Here is a 26,773-nt window from a genome sequence, read left to right as displayed (position 1 = left end):
CCTACTACAGAGGGAGCCAGTGTGTGACATCCCACCATACAGATGTGGTGTTCAGTTAGTCAGTATAGGACACCCTCCAGTGTCCAGGAGGTGTTCACCTACTACAGAGGGAGCCAGTATGTGACATCCCAACATACAGATGTGGTGTTCAGTTAGTCAGTATATGACACCTACCAGTGTCCAGGAGGTGTTCGCCTACTACAGAGGGAGCCAGTATGTGACATCCCATCATACTGAGGTGGTGTTCAGTTAGTCAGTATATGACACCCTCCAGTGTCCAGGAGGTGTTCACCTACTACAGAGGGAGCCAGTATGTGACATCCCATCCTACTGAGGTGGTGTTCAGTTAGTCAGTATATGACACCCTCCAGTGTCCAGGAGTTGTTCACCTACTACAGAGGGAGCCAGTATGTGACATCCCTTCACACTGAGGTGGTGTTCAGTTAGTCAGTATAGGACACCCTCCAGTGTCCAGGAGGTGTTCACCTACTACAGAGGGAGCCAGTATGTGACATCCCATCCTACTGAGGTGGTGTTCAGTTAGTCAGTATAGGACACCCTCCAGTGTCCAGGAGGTGTTCACCTACTACAGAGGGAGCCAGTATGTGACATCCCAACATACAGATGTGGTGTTCAGTTAGTCAGTATAGGACACCTACCAGTGTCCAGGAGGTGTTCACCTACTACAGAGGGAGCCAGTATGTGACATCCCTTCATACTGAGGTGGTGTTCAGTTAGTCAGTATATGACACCTACCAGTGTCCAGGCGGTGTTCACCTACTACAGAGGGAGCCAGTATGTGACATCCCATCATACTGAGGTGGTGTTCAGTTAGTCAGTATATGACACCTACCAGTGTCCAGGAGGTGTTCACCTAGTTACAGAGGGAGCCAGTATATGACATCCCATCATACTGAGGTGGTGTTCAGTTAGTCAGTATATGACACCTACCAGTGTCCAGGAGGTGTTCGCCTACTACAGAGGGAGCCAGTATGTGACATCCCATCATACTGAGGTGGTGTTCAGTTAGTCAGTATAGGACACCTACCAGTGTCCAGGAGGTGTTCACCTAGTTACAGAGGGAGCCAGTATGTGACATCCCATCATACTGAGGTGGTGTTCAGTTAGTCAGTATATGACACCCTCCAGTGTCCAGGAGGTGTTCACCTACTACAGAGGGAGCCAGTATGTGACATCCCATCATACTGAGGTGGTGTTCAGTTAGTCAGTATATGACACCCTCCAGTGTCCAGGCGGTGTTCACCTACTACAGAGGGAGCCAGTATGTGACATCCCATCATACTGAGGTGGTGTTCAGTTAGTCAGTATATGACACCCTCCAGTGTCCAGGAGGTGTTCACCTAGCTACAGAGGGAGCCAGTATGTGACATCCCATCATACTGAGGTGGTGTTCAGTTAGTCAGTATAGGACACCTACCAGTGTCCAGGAGGTGTTCACCTAGTTACAGAGGGAGCCAGTATGTGACATCCCTTCATACTGTGGTGGTGTTCAGTTAGTCAGTATATGACACCCTCCAGTGTCCAGGAGGTGTTCACCTACTACAGAAGGAGCCAGTTGATGACATACCAACATAGTGGTCCTGAGGTCGAACTTCTGCTGGAACTGTGTGATGAAGATATGTACTGCTACCAGATCGTTCGTGTCAGCGCCTTCTACCTGCCGAATGATGTCTGTCATCCACTCAAAACCCTTCTGTGTTCTCGTCACCCACAGGAAGTACACCTGAAACATCAACAATCATAACCTATAGCGATCATTTCGGCTTTGATGTTACAACTTTGATATATTGGTGACTGCTACAACAAAGATGTGACAACTTGATTACAGGTGTGACTTCTACAACATAGATGTGACAACTTCAATATAGTTATGTCTGCTACAACATAGATGTGACACTTTCAATATAGTTATGTCTGCTACAACGTAGATGTGACACTTTCAATATAGTTATGTGTGCTACAACGTAGATGTGACAACTTCAATATAGTTATGTCTGCTACAACATAGATGTGACAACTTCAATATAGTTATGTCTGCTACAACATAGATGTGACACCTTGATTACAGGTGTGACTTCTACAACATAGTTGTGACAACTTCAGTAGTTAGTTATGTCTGCTACAACATAGATGTGACAACTTCAATATAGTTATGTCTGCTACAACATAGATGTGACAACTTCAATAGAGTTATGTCTGCTACAACATAGATGTGACAACTTCAATATAGTTATGATTGCTACAACATAGATGTGACAGCTTTATTATAGGTCAAGTTCGGCCTGAACCAGTGGTGAAGGTAGTGAAAGGCATACTGACCTTCTGGCAAGGGAATTTGACCTTCATCCTGCTCTTGCTGACAATGTCCTTTAGGATGGAAGCAAACGGCGTGACCCCAATACCACCCCCTACTAACACAGCAACACGGAAACGGTACCAGTCCTGGTGGCCCTCGCCAAACGGACCGTCCACCAATAACTGAAAATGCAAACAATTATATAAACAGCAAAGAACGTGTATATAGCTAAAGATCGCGTCCCTGGTGTAGTGGTTAGAGCGTCCGCTCGGAGAGCGGAAGGTCGCGGGTTCTATCCCCGACCGCGTCATACCAAAAGAGGCTAAAATATGGTACTTGTTGGTCCCTGCCTGGCGCTCGTCATTACTGGGTACATTAAGGACAGCTCGGCTCGGAGTCAGTATGTGTCTGAGTGGGGTATTCATGTTTCACTGCGGCATGGTATCTCAGTGAGCTAGCACTATAAAACCAGCTTCAGTCTGGGCTAGTACAACCAGTCGCACATACACATACACGCATGCACGTCGTCATATGAGCGAAATATTTTCAAGAACGACGTTAAACCCAATTTCACATTACCTCAACTCATATAGCTAACAAAACATACAATAACAAGGTGTATTCTGAGCTAGCCAAAGATATCTTTTACCAACAGCTAAGAGAACAATACGCATGATTATGAAACAGAACCGTCAAGTCCCTCGTCAGAATTTAACATCCTTAACTTTTGTCCTTTATGTTTATCACTGTTGCATGCTATTCAAATACCTATTTTCTGAAGGGACATACATTTCGGTTGCTGATAAACTGCGTGTTTTTCATCAGTCAAACAGTCAGCCAGGACCCCAAATACTGTTGTGACTGACTGACTGACTGAGTTTGGTTTTACGCCGCTTTTAGCAACATACTAGGCTACCCCACCTCCCCAAATACAGTTGTGAACACGCAACAATTATTGTCTGAAAACTTTCCTTGAATGATTTAAGAATATGTTACCTTTGGCAAGGTGGAAGAGTTGTTGGGGTCGTATACCCTCCTGATGTTGTTTGTCCAGGGTCCAACTGCCCGGATGTGCAGTGACAGCGTCTCCTCGTGAGGAGCTGATGTGAGAGTGAAGGGGTGATACTCACTCTTCCCGAGGTCCAGACAGGCGATACGGACCCACTGCCCAGATTTGTAGTCAAAGTTCAGGGGACGTTTAAAAACAAGATTAGTCACACCTACAAAACGAAGCAAAAACCGTCTTAATGTCCGAAAACCTCCATAGAAGGTTTTACTGTGCTAACGTAAATGTGTTTTGGTAGAACTGGTCACGACAGCTTTATTGCACCCATGACATCTCATTCAAATCCTATGTTAATTATTTTTAGCCCTAAAACAGTATCTGAGGAAACCCCATTGCGACCAGGCGAGTCGCTTACAAATCGTTTTCTAAACATACACCTTCGAAGAGCTTCAAACTGTGTATTCAGGAAGATCGATATGGATTGTGCAGCTGATTCCGCCAAGACCATCTTCTATGTCGCTTCACCAGGAAAAAAAATATTTCAGGAAGAAGATAATTCCCTTAATAAGTTGGCAGTATTGCAAAACCTTTCCGAGGCGTCCATTAGAAATTCGCAAATTTTCTTTTGTGTAGTTTTCATACCTTGAATCGATATTTTTCAAAGAGGAGTCTCGAATGTGAGTCATACGTTTGAGGACGCTGCTTCTGAGCTCATATGAATCATTCATTAGTCGGTCAAAATTTCATCCTTGTTTAGCGTTAAGAGAGGACTAAGATGTAGTTTCAAGAGACAGAGCGATATCAATACGAAAATGACAAAGGGGTTGGTATTGATAGGGTTCATGGGGGCGGTGGGGTAGCCTAGTGGTTAAAGTGGTCGCTCGTCACGCCGAAGGCCCGGGTTCGATTCCCCACATGGGTACAGTGTGTGAAGCCCATTTCTGGTGTCCCCCACCGTGATATTGCTGGAATATTGCTAAAAGCGGCTTAAGACTCAACTCACTTACTCACTGATACGGTTCATGAGATGTTTTATCAAGAGATTACTGTTCACGGTGCAGCTGGAATAAATGCGCTTCCAGTCCCTAACTCCCACAAGGCTGCTACAGCTTACCTGATGGAAGTATCTCCGCCTTGGTGACGGGTATCTCCACTCGGTTTCTACTGAGACTGACTAGCTTGTCAATGATGAAAATGACGACCGGCCCGATGAAGAACCAGCCCCAGATTGGGTCCTGTACCAGTCGCCCCGCTCCGTGCATGGTGAGGAAGATGTACAGTAAGATGTAGAAGCTGTGCGTGAACCAGAAGGCGTTGAAAAGATGGCGTCGGGCGTACTCGGTGGCGAACACGAACATGATGATGACGATTAAAGTGAGAATGACTCCAGTCAAACCTGGGAGACAAGACAGACAAATGAGACCTCCGGTAGAAAGGTATAACAGCAAGATGGAAATGTTTTAGATTGAAATGTAAATTGAGATTGTCCGTATCAATAAATATATATCAATAATTTACGAGTGTTTCCGACTAAAATAGACCGACTAAAGCATGTTATTTCCAATCGGAGATGAAAATGTCCATACCCGTAATCGTTGTAAAGGCCCAGTAATGGAAGGATGCCAGTACATGGGTTCTGTAACGGAAAATACTCAAAGATAAATAGACACAAATGACATGGTTTAATGCTGGCAACATACAGCAGCTACACACACATGCTCTCCGGCCACTAAGACGATATAGACGGTCAGTTGTCGGAGAACTACTGACTAACTCGATGATCATGGGTGTTTACACCGAAGACCTTTCACTCGGCTTCTGCTCGCCAGATAGTATTATGTTCATTGGAGTGTTTCACCTAGGCCTGTGTACTCACGCTCTGAAGTATTCCCGGAAGTAACAGTTCAAGTCAGAGGAAGCTTGCGTGGAGATGTGGTAGAGGTTGATGGCGTGGCCCACCACGTGCATGACTGCAGCAGAAAAACAAAGCACGTTCAACACGGGAAGCCGACATTCAGCGACATGTTACATATTGGTCATTTATACAACAAACTGTGGTAAGCTTAACTGTTTGAATCTAGAATTTTCTCCAGAATCGTCTCTAGAATCGTCTCTAGAATTGTCTCTGGAACTGTCTTTAGAATTGTCTCTGGAACTGTCTCGAGAATTGTCTCTGGAACTGTCTCGAGAACTGTCTCTGGAATGGTCTACTATCCCTGCACATATGCAGCCACGTGTGTCGAGACACAGAGATCGGGGAAATAGTGTGTAACTATAGGCATTCGTACAGGTTCATGCACTTTTCACCAAATGCTATTACATATACTGTTGTCGGAGAAAAAAGGCCTTTTCCCATGTTCATATGTTTCAAGTTTGGAAATTCTACCTGGCGGATAAACCCGTTTCCTACATGCATACGTTCATGTGTTTCCACTAGATACTTCGTAAACAATGAGACAATACACACACTCCCTGACACCAGACAACAGAGAGCAAGACACGCACCTGTGGACACGAGGGCGATGCCGGCGACGTATTTGTGGAAGGCATGGAATGAATCGAAAGGAATGAACCGATGGAGGAACGTCTCCCTGAAGAAGGTGAGAGTGTTGCGACTCATGGTGACCAGCAGAAAGGCGTAGGTGAACATCTGGGTGGAGGCGGCTCCCCGAGTCACGGACACCCCGTACCCAGCCAGTCGGCGGAGGCCTGCATGTTCTCGGTTCACAGAGTAAACTGTACAAACACAAAGGCAGCGTCATGAAGACAGCATGGCACCAGTGACAGGAAGCCTCATGGTGTTGGTTACACATATATTCAATTACGTACAGTACTGGCCACATGTTTAGAATGATTGTCACTGATGGGAAGAACTAGTCAACAAGGTAACTATATAATGAGCAGCTCCCATGTGCATGATGCAAGGCACCTTAATACAGTGCATGTGATCCCAGAGCTTACCTGTAGTACTAGCCCCCTGTTTGTATGTGTAGTAATGCTGTCGTAATAGTCACCTTATGATTGATCTCGTTACATGGTTTGCACTAGTGTGCGTTGTGCAGTAGTAAGGTGGGAGTGGCACGTGCCACCAATACTCAGAACTAGCGTTCCGTGTGTTGAACTAAAACACATGTGTACTGTTCTTCATATCTGTATAATACAGTACTAGCCATATATGTATAGTATCCTATGCGTTTTGTTTAGAGGTGGTGATAAAGAGAAATTGGTTGTGCGTTCAAAAGATGTCCGTCTTTGAAAAGTTTGTTAACGCTTATGCCTCGTATCCAAACTGAAAGATCACGTTCTCCTACTTTTGGGAAGATTATATAGGATTTTGTCTAAATACAGCATTAATGTTGAGGTAATGTAAGTGTCAGACCGGAAGTTAAATTTGCTTGAGAATAATGAACTCACAGTAGGCACGCTCTACGAAGATTCCAATATTGACGAGTGTGAACAGCGACCCCCAGAATATTTGCAGTCTGTAGTTTTCAACGTAACGTGTGAACTCATACATCTTCTGGGCGAAGGGCGTCATCGGGGGCTGCGTCTTCAGGGTGCCCACCCGGATGTTAGTCTGGCGGTTCTTGGCTTTGCGGTTTATGGAATGAGATCTGTGAACAACGTCGATAAAACAACATGGACAACGATACTCTTTCAATACTGTTGACTGCTTGTTAAACGACTGTATTAATCTTTATTTCTGTTTACCAAAACCTGTTAAGAGCTATTGCTGAGGGACGAGAACGAATTCGTTATGTGTATGTGTTTGCTAGACCTGGTTGAAGCGAATAGTGAGACTGGAGCAATAGAGTGAGACTGGAGCAATAGAGTTTATCGTGACGTTCACTGACATCACTAGAGTGGGTGAGTTTAGTTTTACGCCGCATTCTGCAATATTCCAGCTATATGGCGGCGGTCTGTAAATAATCAAGTCTGGACCAGATAATCCAGTGATCAACAACATGAGCATCGATCTACGCAATTGGGATACGATGACATGTGTCAACCAATTCAGCGAGCCTGACCACTCGATCCCGTTAGTCGCCTCTTACAACAAGCATGGGTTACTGAACCTCAATTCTAACCCAGATCTTCACGGGTGACATCACTAGATGCCTCAGAAGGAGGATCACATGCAAAGCAGGGAATATGCTTTCATGACTAAACCTATTCTACAAGGACCAAACAGCCAGGATAACCAGTGCTAGGCTAGGGGATCCTGGTAACCAAGTGACACAATCCAACCCTCGGGCCTTTGACCGTATACCGCCATAGAGAGGGAACCAAGTACCTGAAGTTTCCTACGACAGTCTTCCTTCTGTCTGCAATGCTGCTTCCATGTACCTTGGCCACCTGCTCGTCAATCTGCCCTCCGTCCACTACAACAAAGTGAAGACGAACATGTACATATAATATTTGCATCAATGACAAGGATTTCTAAAGCTATCACGAAAAGACGTGTTGTTTCGTATATTTTACGAAAGACAAGACGACCACAAAATTTGAGATGATTTCGATGTGAATGATTTTTTGGCCAGTGGATTAAAAGACCTCGTGTTTAATTAACTACTGTGATGTAATCAGCGAGATGTTATATGGATTCAAGTCCAATGCAAATATAGTCTTCAACACTTGTTTTAAGAATATGAATAACAGTACCGTCAAGCCCCAGTGTTGCTTTCTTGAGGATATCACCATGTTCTTCGGAAGCAAAAATCTTTTTGAAATCCTCAAACGTCATGTTCTCCTTCCCCTTGATGCCCGCCTGTTCAAACATGGTCTCCAGCAGCTGGTTCACCTTCATGTCCTCCACACTGGCGTCCGCAAGATCCATCATAGACCTTGAACAGGATCCCAATGTAGATGATGGCACCAGTACACGTCAACTTGTCTGGCCTACTGTTGGTTAACACTACTCACATGCCACCAGTACACCGACAACTTGTCTGGCCTACTGTCGGTCAACACTACTCACTTGGCACCAGTACACCGCCAACTTGCCTGGCCTACTGTCGGTCAACACTACTCACATGCCACCATGTCAATAGTACACCGACAACTTGTCTGGCCTACTGTCGGTCAACACTACTCACTTGGCACCAGTACACCGCCAACTTGTCTGGCCTACTGTCGGTCAACACTACTCACATGCCACCAGTACACCGCCAACTTGTCTGGCCTACTGTCGGTCAACACTACTCACATGCCACCAGTACACTGCCAACTTGTCTGGCCTACTGTCGGTCAACACTACTCACATGCCACCAGTACACCGCCAACTTGTCTGGCCTACTGTCGGTCAACACTACTCACATGCCACCAGTACACTGCCAACTTGTCTGGCCTACTGTCGGTCAACACTACTCACATGCCACCAGTACACTGCCAACTTCTCTGGCCTACTGTCGGTCAACACTACTCACATGCCACCAGTACACCGCCAACTTGTCTGGCCTACTGTCGGTCAACACTACTCACTTGGCACCAGTACACCGCCAACTTGTCTGGCCTACTGTCGGTCAACACTACTCACATGGCACCAGTACACCGACAACTTCTCTGGCCTACTATCGGTCAACACTACTCACATGGCACCAGTAGACCGACAACTTATCTGGCCTACTGTCGGTCAACACTACTCACATGGCACCAGTACACCGACAACTTGTCTGGCCTACTGTCGGTCAACACTACTCACATGGCACCAGTACACTGCCAACTTGTCTGGCCTACTGTCGGTCAACACTACTCACATGGCACCAGTACACCGACAACTTCTCTGGCCTACTATCGGTCAACACTACTCACATGGCACCAGTAGACCGACAACTTATCTGGCCTACTGTCGGTCAACACTACTCACTTGGCACCAGTACACCGCCAACTTGTCTGGCCTACTGTCGGTCAACACTACTCACATGGCACCAGTACACCGACAACTTCTCTGGCCTACTATCGGTCAACACTACTCACATGGCACCAGTAGACCGACAACTTATCTGGCCTACTGTCGGTCAACACTACTCACATGGCACCAGTACACCGCCAACTTGTCTGGGCTACTGTCGGTCAACACTACTCACATGGCACCAGTACACTGCCAACTTGTCTGGCCTACTGTCCGTCAGCACTACTCACATGCCACCAGTACACTGCCAACTTGTCTGGCCTACTGTCGATCAACACTACTCACATGGCACCGTGACAGACGTACCTCTGTGCATCGTGGGGCTAATACATTTACATTTATACGGTAATTGTTGCGATCGAGAGGTGCTACTGTGAGAACATGACATGCTTATCTTTATCACGATCACCACTGTTCAGTGATCCATACATATAACTTTACCCCAGTTTGAGTGTTACACACAGTTGAATCTGTGTTGACGTACTATCTATATTGCTTATTATCTGGAGTTAAAGTTTTACATACATTTCAGCTAATATCTACATTACTAAAACGAAGGCAAGAACCACCCTATTCTTTTGAATTAATACAGTTTACATGTGATACAATGAAAGCAAAATGGTGTCATCTAAAGGGTCGCGTAACACAACACATTTCAAGAGGTATATTACGTGTTTTTCATTACACATGCGTTTTACAATACATACACCGCGAACTACTTACTTCAACATTTTTGCGAACTGGTTTCTGGAGAGCTTTCCGGTTTTCTTGAGATCATACATATTGAACAACATCTGAGCTTTGTCTTCAGCGTTCCCTGTGAAGGGAGATAACTCTTTATTGAACAGCCTTGCAAAATCAAATCGTAAATGTGTATATAGAAACAAGAAGAGTAACCATGATTCAAATATTGACAATATGAAGTTTCTTAAGTGACAACCGGAACAATCTGAAGCATGGATACAATCTACGCTGTCTCATTTGAAGAAATATGGATATCCAATCAACGCAGTCTCATTTATGTTTTGAAGAAATATTAACATCGCAAACTTGATCCCATCCTAAGACACAGTTACGTAAAACCCAACTCATTACAGTCTTACCTGAAGCGAGGGTGACAAACATTGTCATAAATTCCTCGAAAGATACAAAGCCGTCTCTGGATCGGTCCACTAAGAGGAACATGTTTCTCACAAACATGGAGTTGGGTTGGAGTCCCAGCGCTTCTGCAAACTCAGTCCTCGTCAGCTTGACATTGCGGATGTCGTTGATGTCCTTGGCGTCAAGCGACTCCAGGTTCATGTCGCGAGCATTCTTCCTGAAGGCCTGAAGACAATCAGCATTGAAAAAAATATAACATTTGTCCCGATTTAGAAATCTTGTCTAAATGAGGAAACAAAACAGCTAGAGTCCCAAATAAAGGTTGAGATGATATAGAACACGACCTGAAAGGGGAGGTAACGACGCACGCACCGCAGTAAGGTTTAACTGAGCAACCAAGTATCCGTGACTAGCTGAACCTACTGCACTTGGAGGTACTATATCTCAATGGTTACTGTCCAAGTATCCGTTACTAGCTGAACCTACTGCACTTGGAGGTACTATATCTCAATGGTTACTGTCCAAGTATCCGTTACTAGCTGAACCTACTGCACTTGGAGGTACTATATCTCAATGGTTACTGTCCAAGTATCCTTGCTAGCTGAACCTACTGCACTTGGAGGTACTATATCTCAATGGTTACTGTCCAAGTATCCTTGCTAGCTGAACCTACTGCACTTGGAGGTACTATATCTCAATGGTTACTGTCCAAGTATCCGTTACTAGCTGAACCTACTGCACTTGGAGGTACTATATCTCAATGGTTACTGTCCAAGTATCCGTGACTAGCTGAACCTACTGCACTTGGAGGTACTATATCTCAATGGTTACTGTCCAAAGTACCCTGTCCAGATAAACTTACTGCTTATAGGGGTATCATATATAAGTGGTTACTCTACAAGAATCATTGCCAGATAAACTTACTGCCCTTGGGGGTACTATATCTTTTTATATCTGAGCGTAACGTTACCTGGAGACAGACCACCCTGAAGAACTTGTCCAACATCACTTTTCTGTCTTCGTAAGTCTCTGCATCCCTCTTGATGGTTATCTCGTTGAACTCGTGCTTCTCGCGGTTGATGCTGATGCTTTGAAAGAAGGCTTCGACGTTGCCCAACACCTTCTGTCTCTCTCCCATGCTGGTAAATCTCAACACCTGGACAACAGGGCCAACAAAACATCTTCTTTTTGCTCAGACAAGAAATAACATACATCGACGTGAGCCCAAGTACAAAAAATTTAATGGATACTCTTGATAAGAACACCACTGGTGTTGTCGCTATTAGAACGACATGAAAAACGCCAAGGATACATTACCGTGTAACTAAACGTCATACAGAAAGAAGCGTGGTTCTATCGATAATATCTGCACATCTCAACTCTCACCAGATCAATTTCTCCAGGAACCCTGATGGACATGACGTCCAGGTTTTTGTCATCGGACAACCGGACGTGGACCGGCTTCTTAGTGTAGCGCAAGTCTATGAGTCTAAGCGTCTTCCCGGTCTTGTCTGTTACGTCAACCTTCTTCCGATCCCGGTTAAGATAGACCTTGATGTTCCTCTCTCCCGCCTTAGGTCCGACCCACTCCACGGCTGTGTAACAGAGATTAGAGGTGGCATTCCAGCAGTGTACAGATTAGGATGTGGAGGGTTTAGTAACATGGCAGGTGTGGACAGCAGGAGAGCGGTTTTAGTAATATGATAGGTATGGACTGCAGGAGGCAGGTTATGTTAACATGACAGGCATTGAGTGCAAGAGAGAAATTTTAGTAATATGACAGGCATTGAGTGCAGGAGAGAAATTTTAGTAATATGACAGGCATTGGCTGCAGGAGAGAGATTTTAGTAATAGGGCAGGTATTGGCTGCAGGAGAGAGATTTTAGTAATAGGGCAGGTATTGGCTGCAGGAGAGAGTGGTTAGTAATATGGTAGGTATTGGCTGCAGGAGACAAGTTTTGTTAGTATGACAGGTATTGGCCCCAGGAGAGAGCTATTAGTAATATGGCAAGTATTGACTGCAGGAGAGAGGTTTTAGTAATATGGCAAGTATTGACTGCAGGAGAGAGGTTTTAGTAGTATGACAAGTATTGACTGCAGGAGAGATATCTTACTTTTTCACAGCAATCCTTGAACAAAGAGAAATCCGAACTAAGTGCCATTTTGGGTCTTATCCGGGCCATGGTAGGTACATTGCTGATGACTTCGTTGTTCGGAATTAGAGTCACGTTAGTCCCTATGGATATACTTCCTAATCATCAAAGTAACTGAAAACTATACAATACCTGAAAATTTATTGGGATCAGATTCTCCTGTTTCCGGTGTTCGTCTCTTGGCGGCGGCAATACTCCTCTCCCTCTGCTTGGCCATCAGGACGAGGACACCGATTGTCACTGAAACAAGCACACAACTCGTTAGTGTGATGTTTAGTTGATACGCGTCACAGTTACCGAAACTTGTTGGTGTGATGTTTAGTTGATACGCGTCACAGTTACCGAAACAAGCACACAACTCGTTAATGTGATGTTTAGTTGATACGCGTCACAGTTACCGAAACTTGTTGGTGTGATGTTTAGTTGATACGCGTCACAGTTACCGAAACAAGCACACAACTCGTTAATGTGATGTTTAGTTGATACGCGTCACAGTTACCGAAACTTGTTGGTGTGATGTTTAGTTGATACGCGTCACAGTTACCGAAACAAGCACACAACTCGTTAGTGTGATGTTTAGTTGATACGCGTCACAGTTACCGAATCAAGCACACACCTCGTAAGTGTGATGTTTAGTTGATACGCGTCACAGTTACCGAATCAAGCACACACCTTGTTAGTGTGATGTTTAGTTGATACGCGTCACAGTTACCGAAACTTGTTGGTGTGATGTTTAGTTGATACGCGTCACAGTCACCGAAACAAGCACACACCACGTTAGTGTGATGTTTAGTTGATACGCGTCACAGTTACCGAAAGAAGCACACACCAGATTAGTGTGATGTTTAGTTGATACGCGTCACAGTTACCGAAACTTGTTGGTGTGATGTTTAGTTGATTCGCGTCACAGTCACCGAAATAGGAAACACCAAGTTAGTGTGATGTTTAGTTGATACGCGTCACAGTTACCGAAACTTGTTGGTGTGATGTTTAGTTGATACGCGTCGCACAGTTACCGAAACAAGCACACACCACGTTAGCACACATACCACGTTAGTGTTGGTGTGATTTTAGTTGATACGCGTCACAGTTACCGAAACCACACCACGTTAGTGTGATGTTTAGTTGATATGCGTCATATTTAGTTGATACGCGTCACAGTTACCGAAACTTGTTGGTGTGATGTTTAGTTGATACGCGTCACAGTTACCGAAAGAAGCACACACCACGTTAGTGTGATGTTTAGTTGATACGCGTCACAGTTACCGAAACTTGTTGGTGTGATGTTTAGTTGATACGCGTCACAGTTACCGAAAGAAGCACACACCACGTTAGTGTGATGTTTAGTTGATACGCGTCACAGTTACCGAAACTTGTTGGTGTGATGTTTAGTTGATACGCGTCACAGTTACCGAAGAAGCACACACCGTTAGTGTGTGATGTTTAGTTGATACGCGTCATTAAATGTTTAGTGTGATGTTTAGTTGATACGCGTCACAGTTACCGAAACTTGTTGGTGTGATGTTTGTTTAGTTGATACGCGTCACAGTTACCGAAGAAGCACACACCACCTCGTTAGTGTGATGTTTAGTTGATACGCGTCACAGTTACCGAAACTTGTTGGTGTGATTAGTTGATAGTTGATACGCGTCACAGTTACCGAAACAGAAGAATGTTTAGTTACGCACCGCGTCACAGTTACCGAAAGAAGCACACACCACGTTAGTGTGATGTTTAGTTGATACGCGTCACAGTTACCGAAACTTGTTGGTGTGATGTTTAGTTGATACGCGTCACAGTTACCGAAAGAAGCACACACCACGTTAGTGTGATGTTTAGTTGATACGCGTCACAGTTACCGAAACAAGCACACACCACGTTAGTGTGATGTTTAGTTGATACGTGTCACAGTTACCGAAAGAAGAACACACCTCGTTAGTGTGATATTTAGTTGATATGCGTCACAGTTACCGAAACAAGCACACACCACGTTAGTGTGATGTTTAGTTGATACGCGTCACAGTTACCGAAACTTGTTGGTGTGATGTTTAGTTGATACGCGTCACAGTTACCGAAAGAAGCACACACCACGTTAGTGTGATGTTTAGTTGATACGCGTCACAGTTACCGAAACAAGCACACACCACGTTAGTGTGATGTTTAGTTGATACGCGTCACAGTTACCGAAAGAAGCACACACCACGTTAGTGTGATGTTTAGTTGATACGCGTCACAGTTACCGAAACAAGCACACACCACGTTAGTGTGATGTTTAGTTGATACGCGTCACAGTTACCGAAAGAAGCACACACCACGTTAGTGTGATGTTTAGTTGATACGCGTCACAGTTACCGAAAGAAGCACACACCACGTTAGTGTGATGTTTAGTTGATACGCGTCACAGTTACCGAAAGAAGAACACACCACGTTAGTGTGATGTTTAGTTGATACGCGTCACAGTTACCGAAACAAGCACACACCACGTTAGTGTGATGTTTAGTTGATACGCGTCACAGTTACCGAAACAAGCACACACCACGTTAGTGTGATGTTTAGTTGATACGCGTCACAGTTACCGAAAGAAGCACACACCACGTTAGTGTGATGTTTAGTTGATACGCGTCACAGTTACCGAAAGAAGCACACACCACGTTAGTGTGAAGTGAACCTGAGGATACCCTACTACTGCACCCGACTGCATTACCCGGAATGAGGTCCACATACTTGCCATATGTTTCATGAATCTTGTCAAACACGTCACGATGACAGACGGGACAGAAAATACCATACAATGTATGAGGTCGCTGGATTTACAAAAAATCCCGGACATAACTGAGCCTACATATGGGCGTTTTTAAACAAATTCATAATTATCATTTCAGTGACGCTTACAACATATTTCGGGTTGTACAATGCATTTCAAGTGACCTCTAAGTAAAAATCACAAGCACGGTGTTTTACTGTTATTATCGTCATAACGAGTGTATGTCCCACGAGCTTGTATAGCAAGTAAGATGTAGCTAGTTTCCACGTGGCTGATGTTTTATACATTGTACGCTGCCCCCAGAAGAGTATGCATCGTCATCAACTTCTCTAAAAGTCTTCCTATAGTAAGAGTCATTATACAAGGATGGCCGAGAAGGTAACGATTACTACTTACGTGGAATAAACAGTCCCACAGCGACAAATGTGAGAGCAAAGGACACTTGGCTGCTCTCGAAATAATCAAATGTCTGCAGGTTGGAACACTCATCAAAGGTATTTCCCGTGGTTCCAAATTCAGCCATACTCGGCGGATTTAGGCACCTTGCATCCACTCGGACCGTTGTCATCTGTAAAACGACATGGTCAGTAGGACATCATTTATATGGTGTTACAGTTAGGGTAGACGTTCCCCCTGCTGCACGTATACATCCATCAATGAAGGTAGAGGAACACTTTGTGTTCGTTATAAAGATAACGCTATTACAATTATATACTACATGGACTGACGGTAGAGGAACTAATTGTGTTCGTTATAAGGATAACGCTAGATTGCAATTGTATACTACACGGACTATAGAGGATAACGCTTTAGATAACGCTATTACAATTATATACTACACGGACTGACGGTAGAGGAACTAATTGTGTTCGTTATAAGGATAACGCTAGATTACAATTATATACTACACGGACTGACGGTAGAGGAACTAATTGTGTTCGTTATAAGAATAAAGCTATTACAATTATATACTACACGGACTGACGGTAGAGGAACACTTGGTGTTCGTTATATAGTTTACTGTACCCAGGATTGCACACTGTGTGTAAAAACTGAAACATTGTGTTAAATATAACTATACTGTAAGCGTTAATGTATGCTACATGAACCCACCACATATAAACACGTCTTCCGGTAGGTTATTGAGCGGTATTCCCGTTGTCCAGCTTATGATATCTCTCATAGTAGTATTATTTATATCGGTAACTTCTTCATCCGTGAATAAGCTGAAAGAAAACCATGGGAAGTTTTTAGCGTTTAGATCTGTAGTCCAACCATGTACACCGATGTGTACACCGATGCGTACACCGAAGTTTTATTTGGGATTACACTTTCTCAGTAAAGTACAGATTCTATTACTTTTGTTGGGTTGAGTCCCATACGGGATTCGAACCCCCGTTCTCAGAGTCAGGCACATTGCAATGATTGGTCATAGCCCTTTAATCACATCATTCCGAGGGAGTTTCGCCTTCTCTAACCAAAATACAGGACTACAGACTTTTGGCACACGTGTAATTCGGGTCCAGCCGGCTCTTTTCGTAACCTCCGTTATTAACTCCTTAACGAACGATTACTAAGCATAAAACATTTCCATGGGTATCGTGACTACCAACATGGCTAAACATTCTTGCCGACATACACACATTAAAGTGGAATTAATATACATATAAAAATAAGTGTCATTTAACAAGTTAACGGTGATGAAAACATGAGACAAATCCCCTAAACTCTGACGTCATAACTACGGTGAAGACATGAAACATTACGTCAGTAATAACGTTCTATACCAATAAGTGGTGTTCCATTACGTCAAATTGATATGGAGAGTGTGGCATCAATAATAAGCGGGTGGTTCATCCCCAAGAAATCTTGTTGATTAAGGCCACTTACCAGTTCTTTTTATTCTCGAACCAAAACCTGTCCGCTGTCCTGATTCTCAGGAACTGGTCCAGCATGATGGCTTTAAACAGGGGTCCAGGACCATCAAACGTTGTCTCCAGCAAGCCGCCAGTAAATATGTCCAGCTCGTCCGGTCGGGAGGAATTATACAGTGTGGCCAACTTTTGAAATATCTGCATGGATCAAAGGCTTAATGAATGAATGGAATTTCCTTTCGTTTCGAGAAAAAGTGTCATGGGAATAACAACTGACTTTCTGCACAGAATGAAAACAGTGATACACAGAGGGGAGTATGTCGTCCAAGTTTTATTATAATACATGTTCATCTGGTACTTATCATACATACCTGTCAAAAACAAAGAATAAACTCGGAAGTTAAAGAACACTTCAAAGTTGGTCCGAGATCCAGATATTTTTTCAAAAATCTTCTAGTGAAAACTCAGCGTGATAGTGTAGAGAATTCTGAATAGAAACGTCACCAAATATTCTTACTGGTCGTAGTTCATCTATGTTGCAATCGGTGCAATTGTTTATTTCTTCCCACGTGTTGCGGGCTGTCAGGTTGTAGGCTTCCCGGATCTTGTTGTAGCCTGGGAGGCCATGATCTCGGCCCCGCTGTATGTTGAGGGCAGCAAGGTCTCGCCGGGAGAAGTCGAGGGGGCCGAACAGATCACCTTGGGTGCGACAGAGATTCTTTACAACCAGGTACAAATATTTATCTCCAACCTAAGTTTCAGACAAATACCGATAGTCACCCTCTTCTCAGTGTCAAATAGATAGTGAAAATATGGTCACATATCTCAGTGTCAGGTAAATACAGGGGGTCATCTGCCTCAGTTTTAGGTAAATACGGGGTGTAATCTACCTCAATGTCAGGTAAAAAGAGATGTTCAAATATCTTAGTGTCAGGTAAATAGAGATGTTCAAATATCTTAGTATCAGGTAAATAGAAATGTTCAAATATCTTAGTGTCAGGTAAATAGAGATGTTCAGCTATCTTAGTGTCAGGTAAATACAGATGTTCAGCTACCCTATTGTCAGGTAAATACAGATGTTCAAATATCTTAGTGTCAGGTAAATACAGATGTTCAAATATCTTAGTGTCAGGTAAATAGAGATGTTCAAATATCTTAGTGTCAGGTAAATAGAGATGTTCAGCTATCTTAGTGTCAGGTAAATACAGATGTTCAGCTACCCTATTGTCAGGTAAATACAGATGTTCAAATATCTTAGTGTCAGGTAAATGGAGATGTTTAAATAACTTAGTGTCAGGTAAATAGATATGTTCAAATATCTTAGTGTCAGGTAAATAGAGATGTTCAGCTATCTTAGTGTCAGGTAAATACAGATGTTCAGCTACCCTATTGTCAGGTAAATAGAGATGTTCAAATATCTTAGTGTCAGGTAAATGGAGATGTTTAAATATCTTAGTGTCAGGTAAATAGAGATGTTCAAATAACTTAGTGTCAGGTAAATAGAGATGTTCAAATATCTTAGTGTCAGGTAAATACAGATGTTCAGCTACCCTAGTGTCAGGTAAATAGGGATGTTCAAATAACGTAGTGTCAGGTAAATAGAGATGTTCAAATATCTTAGTGTCAGGTAAATGGAGATGTTTAAATATCTTAGTGTCAGGTAAATAGAGATGTTCAAATAACTTAGTGTCAGGTAAATAGAGATGTTCAAATATCTTAGTGTCAGGTAAATACAGATGTTCAGCTACCCTAGTGTCAGGTAAATAGAGATGTTCAAATATCGTAGTGTCAGGTAAATGGAGATGTTCAAATATCTTAGTGTCAGGTAAATACAGATGTTCAGCTACCCTATTGTCAGGTAAATAGAGATGTTCAAATATCTTAGTGTCAGGTAAATGGAGATGTTCAAATATCTTAGTGTCAGGTAAATACAGATGTTCAGCTATCTAAGTGTCAGGTAAATAGAGATGTTCAAATATCTTGTGTCAGGTAAATAGAGATGTTCAGCTATCTTAGTGTCAGGTAAATAAAGATGTTCAGCTACCCTAGTGTCAGGTAAATAGAGATGTTAAAATATCTTAGTGTCAGGTAGGTGCTGATGCTTTTCTACCGATTTGTCAAGTAAGTATCATCGTTGACCAACCTCTGAGGTCTGGCACCATGATGTGGTCTTCCCGCTCGGCCAAAGTGTACACCATACCGCGCATAATCTCCGACATGTTCAGACTATTCTCCTCTGTTAAGATTTCCTGAAGAAAAACAAAAAACAGGCTTAAGGTCATTTTCATATTTGTTTTGTTTTTATCTTATGGTGAATCAATGAACCAGTGTGCTTCTCAGATTCACCTTGAATACGATGCTGATTCAGCATTACATCCTGTACGGTGTTTTCACCAAGACATCCTGTTCTTCGAGCATTCCGCCCAAAGCTGACGCGCAGTGACATATATGAATTTATGTTCAAGGCGTCGTAATCCACAACTCAAGTTCCAAAGTACCATCGAGTATATAATGCCTTGATGACCTGTTGGTTGACGTGGAGGAGCATAAATGAATATTCTTCAGTGACCTATGCTTGTGTTAGGAGACGGCAAAAGGGAGCGGTTGCTCATAAGTTCGTGTTCTAGTTGCAAAGTTGGAATTCATCATAACAAACAAATAAACAAACAAACAAGATCCAGTACACCTGCAGTGTACACCCTCCTTCACCTTGGAATTCTAAACTAGTTGACTGCAGTGTGGACTGCTATATTGCTGTAAACACCTCCTTCAGTTTGCACTGTGGAACTAAACTAGAACAAATCACACTGACAGGTTACACCTACATGCCATGCTGGATCTCTGGCACCTCACCTTCAGTACACCTGCACCATGTATCTATACTGACACAGGTCTGACACCTGACCTTCAGTACACCTGCACCATGTATCTATACTGACACATATCTGACAACTGACTTTCAGTACACCTGCACCATGTATCTATACTGACACATATCTGACACCTGACACCTGACTTCAGTACACCTGCACCATGTATCTATACTGACTACTGACACAGGTCTGACACAGATCTGACCTTCAGTACACCTGCACCATGTATCTATACTGACACATATCTGACACACTGACCTTCAGTACACCTGCACCATGTATCTATACTGACACAGATCTGACACCTGACCTTCAGTACACCTGCACCATGTATCTATACTGACACATATCTGACAACTGACCTTCAGTACACCTGCACCATGTATCTATACTGACACAGATCTGACACCTGACCTTCAGTACACCTGCACCATGTATCTATACTGGCACAGGTATCTGACACCTGACCTTCAGTACACCTGCACCATGTAACTATATTCGAACAGCTCTGACAACTTACTTGTGACCTCCAGTACGCCTGACACAGTCGGATGCCTTTGGCCCTGTGTCCGTCAGCAGTGGTCACGGCCGTCATTCTCTCCTCACATCTACCTTGTTGCGGCACGTTCCTTATAAAAACAACAAAGGAACATTTATCCTCTCAATATCTCTACACGATCTAATCTAAAAACATTCCTCCTAGCCACAAACCATTCAGTGGCAGTACTCGATATGTCATTGTAGATTGATATTATTAAAGAAGAACATGTCTTTTATGAAGAAAGGATTACTACAAATTACCAGAAAATGATGTATTTTGGGTGTATGTGTCACTTGACTGAAAAACTACTTCTATTTATTTCAGCATATGTTGTAATGTTTTTGAGAGATGAACTTCCGTGAACGATGGACAATACCCTTTGTCATTATGTGTGCTCGACATTTCCTTGGCTTACAAACAATGTGGTTTCGTGTGATGATGATGCACCATGGCTTACAAACAATGTGATTTTGTGTGATGATGATATGCCTTGGTTTACCAACAATGTGGTTTTGTGTGATGATGATGTGCCTTGGTTTACCAACAATGTGGTTTTGTGTGATGATGATGTGCCTTGGTTTACCAACAATGTGATTTTGTGTGATGATGATGTGCCTTGGTTTACCAACAATGTGGTTTTGTGTGATGATGATGTGCCTTGGTTTACCAACAATGTGGTTTTGTGTGATGATGATGTGCCTTGGTTTACCAACAATGTGGTTTTGTGTGATGATGATGTGCCTTGGTTTACCAACAATGTGGTTTTGTGTGTGATGATGATGATGTGCCTTGGTTTACCAACAATGTGGTTTTGTGTGATGATGATGTGCCTTGGTTTACCAACAATGTGGTTTTGTGTGATGATGATGTGCCTTGGTTTACCAACAATGTGGTTTTGTGTGATGATGATGTGCCTTGGTTTACCAACAATGTGGTTTTGTGTGATGATGATGATTGGTTTTACCAACAATGTGGTTTGATGATGTGATGATGATGATGTGCCTTGGTTTACCAACAATGTGGTTTTATGTGATGATGATGTGCCTTGGTTTACCAACAATGTGGTTTTGTGTGATGATGATGTGCCTTGGTTTACCAACAATGTGATTTTGTGTGATGATGATGTGCCTTGGTTTACCAACAATGTGGTTTTGTGTGATGATGATGTGCCTTGGTTTACCAACAATGTGGTTTTGTGTGATGATGATGTGCCTTGGTTTACCAACAATGTGGTTTCGTGTGATGATGACCAATAATGTGGTTTCGTGTGATGATAATGCACCTTGGCTTACCATCAATGTGGTTTCGTGGGATAATGATGCACCGTGGCTTACGAACAATGTGGTTTCGTGTGATGATGATGATGTACCGTGGTTTGTGAACACCATACCCGAGCTCGAGGGTCCAAGTGACAGCTGAAGTGTCAACGTACCTGGTTTTAACCCCCGCCACCACATGGGTGTGTCCGTACCGCAGGGCCGCTGTCTGCATCTCCTGGGATATCCCGGGGTGGACGTGTGGATCGTAGCCTGGGCAGTGAAAGAAGAGAAGACATCGTCAGCTGTTGGAGAAGGTCTTTTTGTATATGACAAAAGGAACGTTTAGTTTCAATGGGGATCTGTCTTGAATAGCATGTTTGTGGGGATATCGGAATATAAATGTCAGATATATGTTACTTGCAATCAACTAATATATTCACACAGTTTCTGTGAATAATACTGAAGAACATGCAATGTGTCTTATTTACATATACAACATGCATGTTTAAATGACTGATACCCGCATTTACCCCCTCAGTCCCCTCAAAATAAACCCAAACAAAGCAATTAAAATAACAACATATTTGCTACCGACCGATATATACGTTCACACTTCCCTAACGTTCTTACCTTCGTACATGGGGATTTCCATCGCCTGAAGAGAGCCGTTATTATTCTTTACTTCCAGAAACACTGGCAGCCAGTCGTACATGACTATTTTCTGGTAAAAGAGAACAAACGTTAACACAGATTAAACACCCGATGTTTTCATGTGGAATATAAGCCACGTGAAGGAAGATGATATAATGCTGGATTCTGGTACATAGTTCCATACAGGTCGATTGTAGGTACACTAAGTGATAATGGGGTGTTGTCTTCAAGCAACGTGTAGGTATAGGATCTAATATTTGGTTGATATATATACATATCACGTTTAGATATACCCACCTGGTGTTGGGCTATTACTCTCTTTCTGGCTGCATTAAACAACTCCTCGTCATTCCAGGTGGTATGGACTTCAGCCAGTTTTCTTGCGACGTAATTGTGATAGCGGAACCACATCACCCCAAATGACAGAAGAAGAGGATTCTCATTTCCACGTGGATTCCCAAGCCCTGGAGCAGGAGTGACGAATCAGTGAGTGTTGACGCAGGTTTGCTTTCATGTAAGACTATTATGTATTATGATTTCTGTCATCTGCGTCTGCAAAACTTCATTCAATTTAGACATGTTTTCATTGCAACAAATCGCCGACAACATCTCTCGTTACAATTTATAATAAAGTTACACTGAGTTCCACATAGTCTGTGAAGACTCTCTATATGCTCTGTACAGTTTTTGTATAGTTTATGTGCAAGTTTTAGATATACACATTTAGTAGATTCGGGGGGGAAAGCGAAACGCAACCACGTTGGGCACTGAAAATGATGAGTTTTCATTTCTCTGTCATCACAAATGTACAACAAGGGACAAGGGAATGACAAATTCAATGCATCAAAGCCATTGGCCGACTGCAGACAGGCGACTCGGCTACGGCCGTAACTATGCACGCTGTTTTCGTTGTTTCGTCAAACGCCATTACAAGCCTATGAAACCGTTATGAGATTCAGGGGTCAACCGTGACCTACCTAGATGCGGTGGACCACTACGGTGCACGGTAAGGTTCATGCGGCCACAACTACTGGAATACTAGGATTGTGCCCCTGACAGTACACTCCCTGCCGCTACTAGATCAATTCGAGGGTTAGTTCTGACTGATTAACGTTGACAGCGACTTCAGTGGTGTCAAGGACACAGCTCTGGAGTCGCGGTTTGGGCTTCTCCATACAAACGGAGGTAGTGTTTACACACGTCGTGGGGAACATTATGCTCGAACCTGCAGACAGGAGGTGGACAGGTTTGGCAGCGGAAGTGCAATGTTGTGGGCTGAAAGACACGTCCAGGGCAATTCACACAAATGACATTCTTCTGTCGTACGTCCATCCCGTTATGCAACAAGCCAACGTCATTTCTCAAAACAACCACCGACCTCACTCGGCAATAATGACAACGGCCTTTTGGGACAACCACAACATTCATGTACTATCATGGCCTGTTACGTGTCATAAAGACGCGGGTCGGCTTCACATGCTCATTACCTGACTAGCTACTCACAAAAGCACGTGGCCAGGGGAGGTAACTCCAGTGGCTTTAACTCTAGTAACTTCTGCCGCTGAGAGAAAAGCAGAGAGGACAGTATACATCACGTAACATGGCCCTCAAGGTCTCCATTCATAAACCCCATCGGACAATGATGGGAGGCTGTTGATCAACGTCAGCAACAGCCACAGAACCTCCAACAATTGACACAAGCATTGCGGTAAGAGTTGGTCAACATTACCCAGCCAAAATTCATAATCTGATTGGTTTTATGGGGTCGCTTTCGCTCGGTCAGATACCATAAGAAGGACACACGTTTCGTATAATTCGTATGTAATGAGACCTCGTGTAGTATTCTCTATTTATTACCCACGTGGTCAACGTATAGGTAGTTGCATACTAATCTCGTACGTCACACGAGTGTCGTATCGCGTTGACCTGTGTCGTAACGACTTGATCAGAGATTCTAGCGATTTGATTGGATAACCGATTAGGTCACGTTGTGACGGAACTACTTTTTCATTCATAACAAACACGTGAATTCATTCATTCTACAACTTATATGCATTGTGGGACGTTGCCGTATCGCTGTTTAACTGTGAGTCGAACTGAGACATTATATGCGTCGAAAAACATAAACGCAAAGGACACTCGTTTCGTATAATTCGTATGTAATGAGACCTCGTGTAGTATTCTCTATATATGCACAGGATCTGTACATATGTTCTCAATGGATCGAATACTGATTCTGTGCGTGAACTGCATGAAATGATTCTACACTCTCTATATAAATCTTCAGCAGGCTCAACGTAGTATATATACAACAGGTTCTATACATACGTTATACAGTAGATTCTATTTTAGATAGATGTTTACACCAGACATTACACAGTAGATTATATACAGGGTGAAGTCTTACGGTAGAATCTGCTGACAGGCCGCAGCATGTGGAGTGCTGGGGCCGGGGGGTTAGCCATGGGAAGTCGGATGTCGTTTATCTTCGGTATAGATTCTGTCAGGATTGCATCAGGATCGTTGGCTATTAACTCTCCACCTTCAAACGATCGAAGCGTGTCCGTCCAAGCCTTGGCGAACCCGTACATCAGATTCCCGTCAAGAAAGGGGGTAATTTCGTTAAGCTAGTGCAGAGATAAAGTAGAATACAGAAACATACTGCTAGAGCAACACTCACAATTCTCAGGAACTCACTGTCTTTCTCAACTGACATGGTTGATCTATTGTTCAACAAAATATACTATACTGAGAAATGAAACCGTTGTTCTCACTATCACTGTAGACAGTGTAGACCCTATGTCATGTTGAACAACGGACAATGTACACCCTGCTTCATGTTAAAAATGACAGTGCAGACCCTACGTGACGTTAAACAACTGACAGTGTAGACCCTGTTCATGTTGAACAACTGACAAGAGTAGACCCTATGCCATGTCAAACAACTGACAGTGTAGATCCTATGTCATGTAAACAACTGACAATGTAGACCCTATGTCATGTTAAACGATTGACAATGTTGACCCTGCGTCACGTTAAACAACTGACAGAGTAGACCCTATATCATTTTAAACAACTGACAGTGTAGACCCTATGTCACGTTAAACAACTGACAGTGTAGACCCTATGTCACGTTAAACAACTGACAGTGTAAACCCTATGTCCTGTTAAACAACTGACAGTGTAGACCCTATGTCATGTTAAACAACTGACAGTGTAGACCCTATGTCATGTTAAACAATAGGCAGTGTAGACCCTATGTCACGTTAAACAGCTGACAGTGTACAACCTACGTCACGTTAAACAGCTGACAGTGTAGACCCTATGTCACGTTAAACAACTGACAGTGTAGACCCTGCTTCATGTTAAAAATGACAGTGTAGACCCTACGTGACGTTAAACAACTGACAGTGTAGACCCTATGACATGTTAAACAACTGACAATGTAGACCCTATGTCATGTTAAACAACTGACAATGTAGACCCTATGTCACGTTAAACAACTGACAGTGTAAACCCTATGTCCTGTTAAACAACTGACAGTGTGGACCCTATGTCACGTTAAAGAACTGACAGTGTAGACCCTATGTCATGTTAAACAACTGACAGTGTAGACCCTATGTCATGTTAAACAACTGACAGTGTAGACCCTATGTCATGTTAAACAACTGACAGTGTAGACCCTATGTCATGTTAAACAACTGACAGTGTAGACCCTATGTCATGTTAAACAACTGACAATGTAGACCCTATGTCATGTTAAACAACTGACAATGTAGACCCTATGTCACGTTAAACAACTGACAATGTAGACCCTATGTCACGTTAAACAACTGACAATGTAGACCCTATGTCATGTTAAACAGCTGACAGTGTAGACCCTATGTCATGTTAAACAGCTGACAATGTAGACCCTATGTCATGTTAAACAACTGACAATGTCGACCCTATGTCATGTTAAACAACTGACAGTGTAGACCCTATGTCATGTTAAACAACTGACAGTGTAGACCCTATGTCACGTTAAACAACTGACAATGTAGACCCTATGTCATGTTAAACAGCTGACAGTGTAGACCCTATGTCATGTTAAACAGCTGACAATGTAGACCCTATGTCACGTTAAACAACTGACAATGTAGACCCTACGTCACGTTAAACAACTGACAGTGTAGACCCTATGTCACGTTAAACAACTGACAGTGTAGACCCTATGTCATGTTAAACGATTGACAATGTAGACCCTTTGTCACGTTAAACAACTGACAGTATAGACCCTATGTCATGTTAAACAGCTGACAGTGTAGACCCTGTTCCATGTTA

The 26,773-nt window shown here is 43.2% G+C and overlaps 1 protein-coding gene across 1 annotated transcript in view; it reads right to left on the bottom strand.

Moving 5' to 3' along the window:
- The window catches only part of LOC124291870 (dual oxidase 2-like), a 52,332-nt gene that overhangs the window by 5,383 nt on the left and 20,176 nt on the right, over window positions 1-26,773 (bottom strand). Inside the window, exons 6-31 of the mRNA XM_046728936.1 lie at window positions 24,858-25,077; window positions 22,748-22,914; window positions 22,430-22,520; window positions 21,973-22,069; window positions 20,520-20,628; window positions 19,270-19,375; window positions 17,644-17,825; window positions 17,143-17,324; window positions 16,366-16,478; window positions 15,773-15,820; window positions 15,649-15,741; window positions 12,621-12,728; window positions 11,722-11,930; window positions 11,306-11,491; window positions 10,338-10,560; window positions 9,958-10,051; window positions 7,986-8,167; window positions 7,618-7,705; window positions 6,738-6,937; window positions 5,829-6,059; window positions 5,200-5,293; window positions 4,910-4,959; window positions 4,438-4,719; window positions 3,314-3,537; window positions 2,341-2,499; window positions 1,589-1,744 (exon numbers count right to left, since the gene is read on the bottom strand). Coding sequence (XP_046584892.1) covers window positions 1,589-1,744; window positions 2,341-2,499; window positions 3,314-3,537; window positions 4,438-4,719; window positions 4,910-4,959; window positions 5,200-5,293; window positions 5,829-6,059; window positions 6,738-6,937; window positions 7,618-7,705; window positions 7,986-8,167; window positions 9,958-10,051; window positions 10,338-10,560; window positions 11,306-11,491; window positions 11,722-11,930; window positions 12,621-12,728; window positions 15,649-15,741; window positions 15,773-15,820; window positions 16,366-16,478; window positions 17,143-17,324; window positions 17,644-17,825; window positions 19,270-19,375; window positions 20,520-20,628; window positions 21,973-22,069; window positions 22,430-22,520; window positions 22,748-22,914; window positions 24,858-25,077 — 3,894 coding nt within the window. The remainder of the gene's footprint in view (window positions 1-1,588; window positions 1,745-2,340; window positions 2,500-3,313; window positions 3,538-4,437; window positions 4,720-4,909; window positions 4,960-5,199; window positions 5,294-5,828; window positions 6,060-6,737; window positions 6,938-7,617; window positions 7,706-7,985; window positions 8,168-9,957; window positions 10,052-10,337; window positions 10,561-11,305; window positions 11,492-11,721; window positions 11,931-12,620; window positions 12,729-15,648; window positions 15,742-15,772; window positions 15,821-16,365; window positions 16,479-17,142; window positions 17,325-17,643; window positions 17,826-19,269; window positions 19,376-20,519; window positions 20,629-21,972; window positions 22,070-22,429; window positions 22,521-22,747; window positions 22,915-24,857; window positions 25,078-26,773) is intronic.

The sequence above is a fragment of the Haliotis rubra genome, unplaced genomic scaffold, assembly GCF_003918875.1.
Source record: "Haliotis rubra isolate DU_JTF1 unplaced genomic scaffold, ASM391887v1 Scf50, whole genome shotgun sequence".
Taxonomy (NCBI): Eukaryota; Metazoa; Mollusca; class Gastropoda; order Lepetellida; family Haliotidae; genus Haliotis; species Haliotis rubra.
Note: the sequence above shows the minus strand (reverse complement) of the source record. Positions and strands in the feature narration are given on the sequence as shown.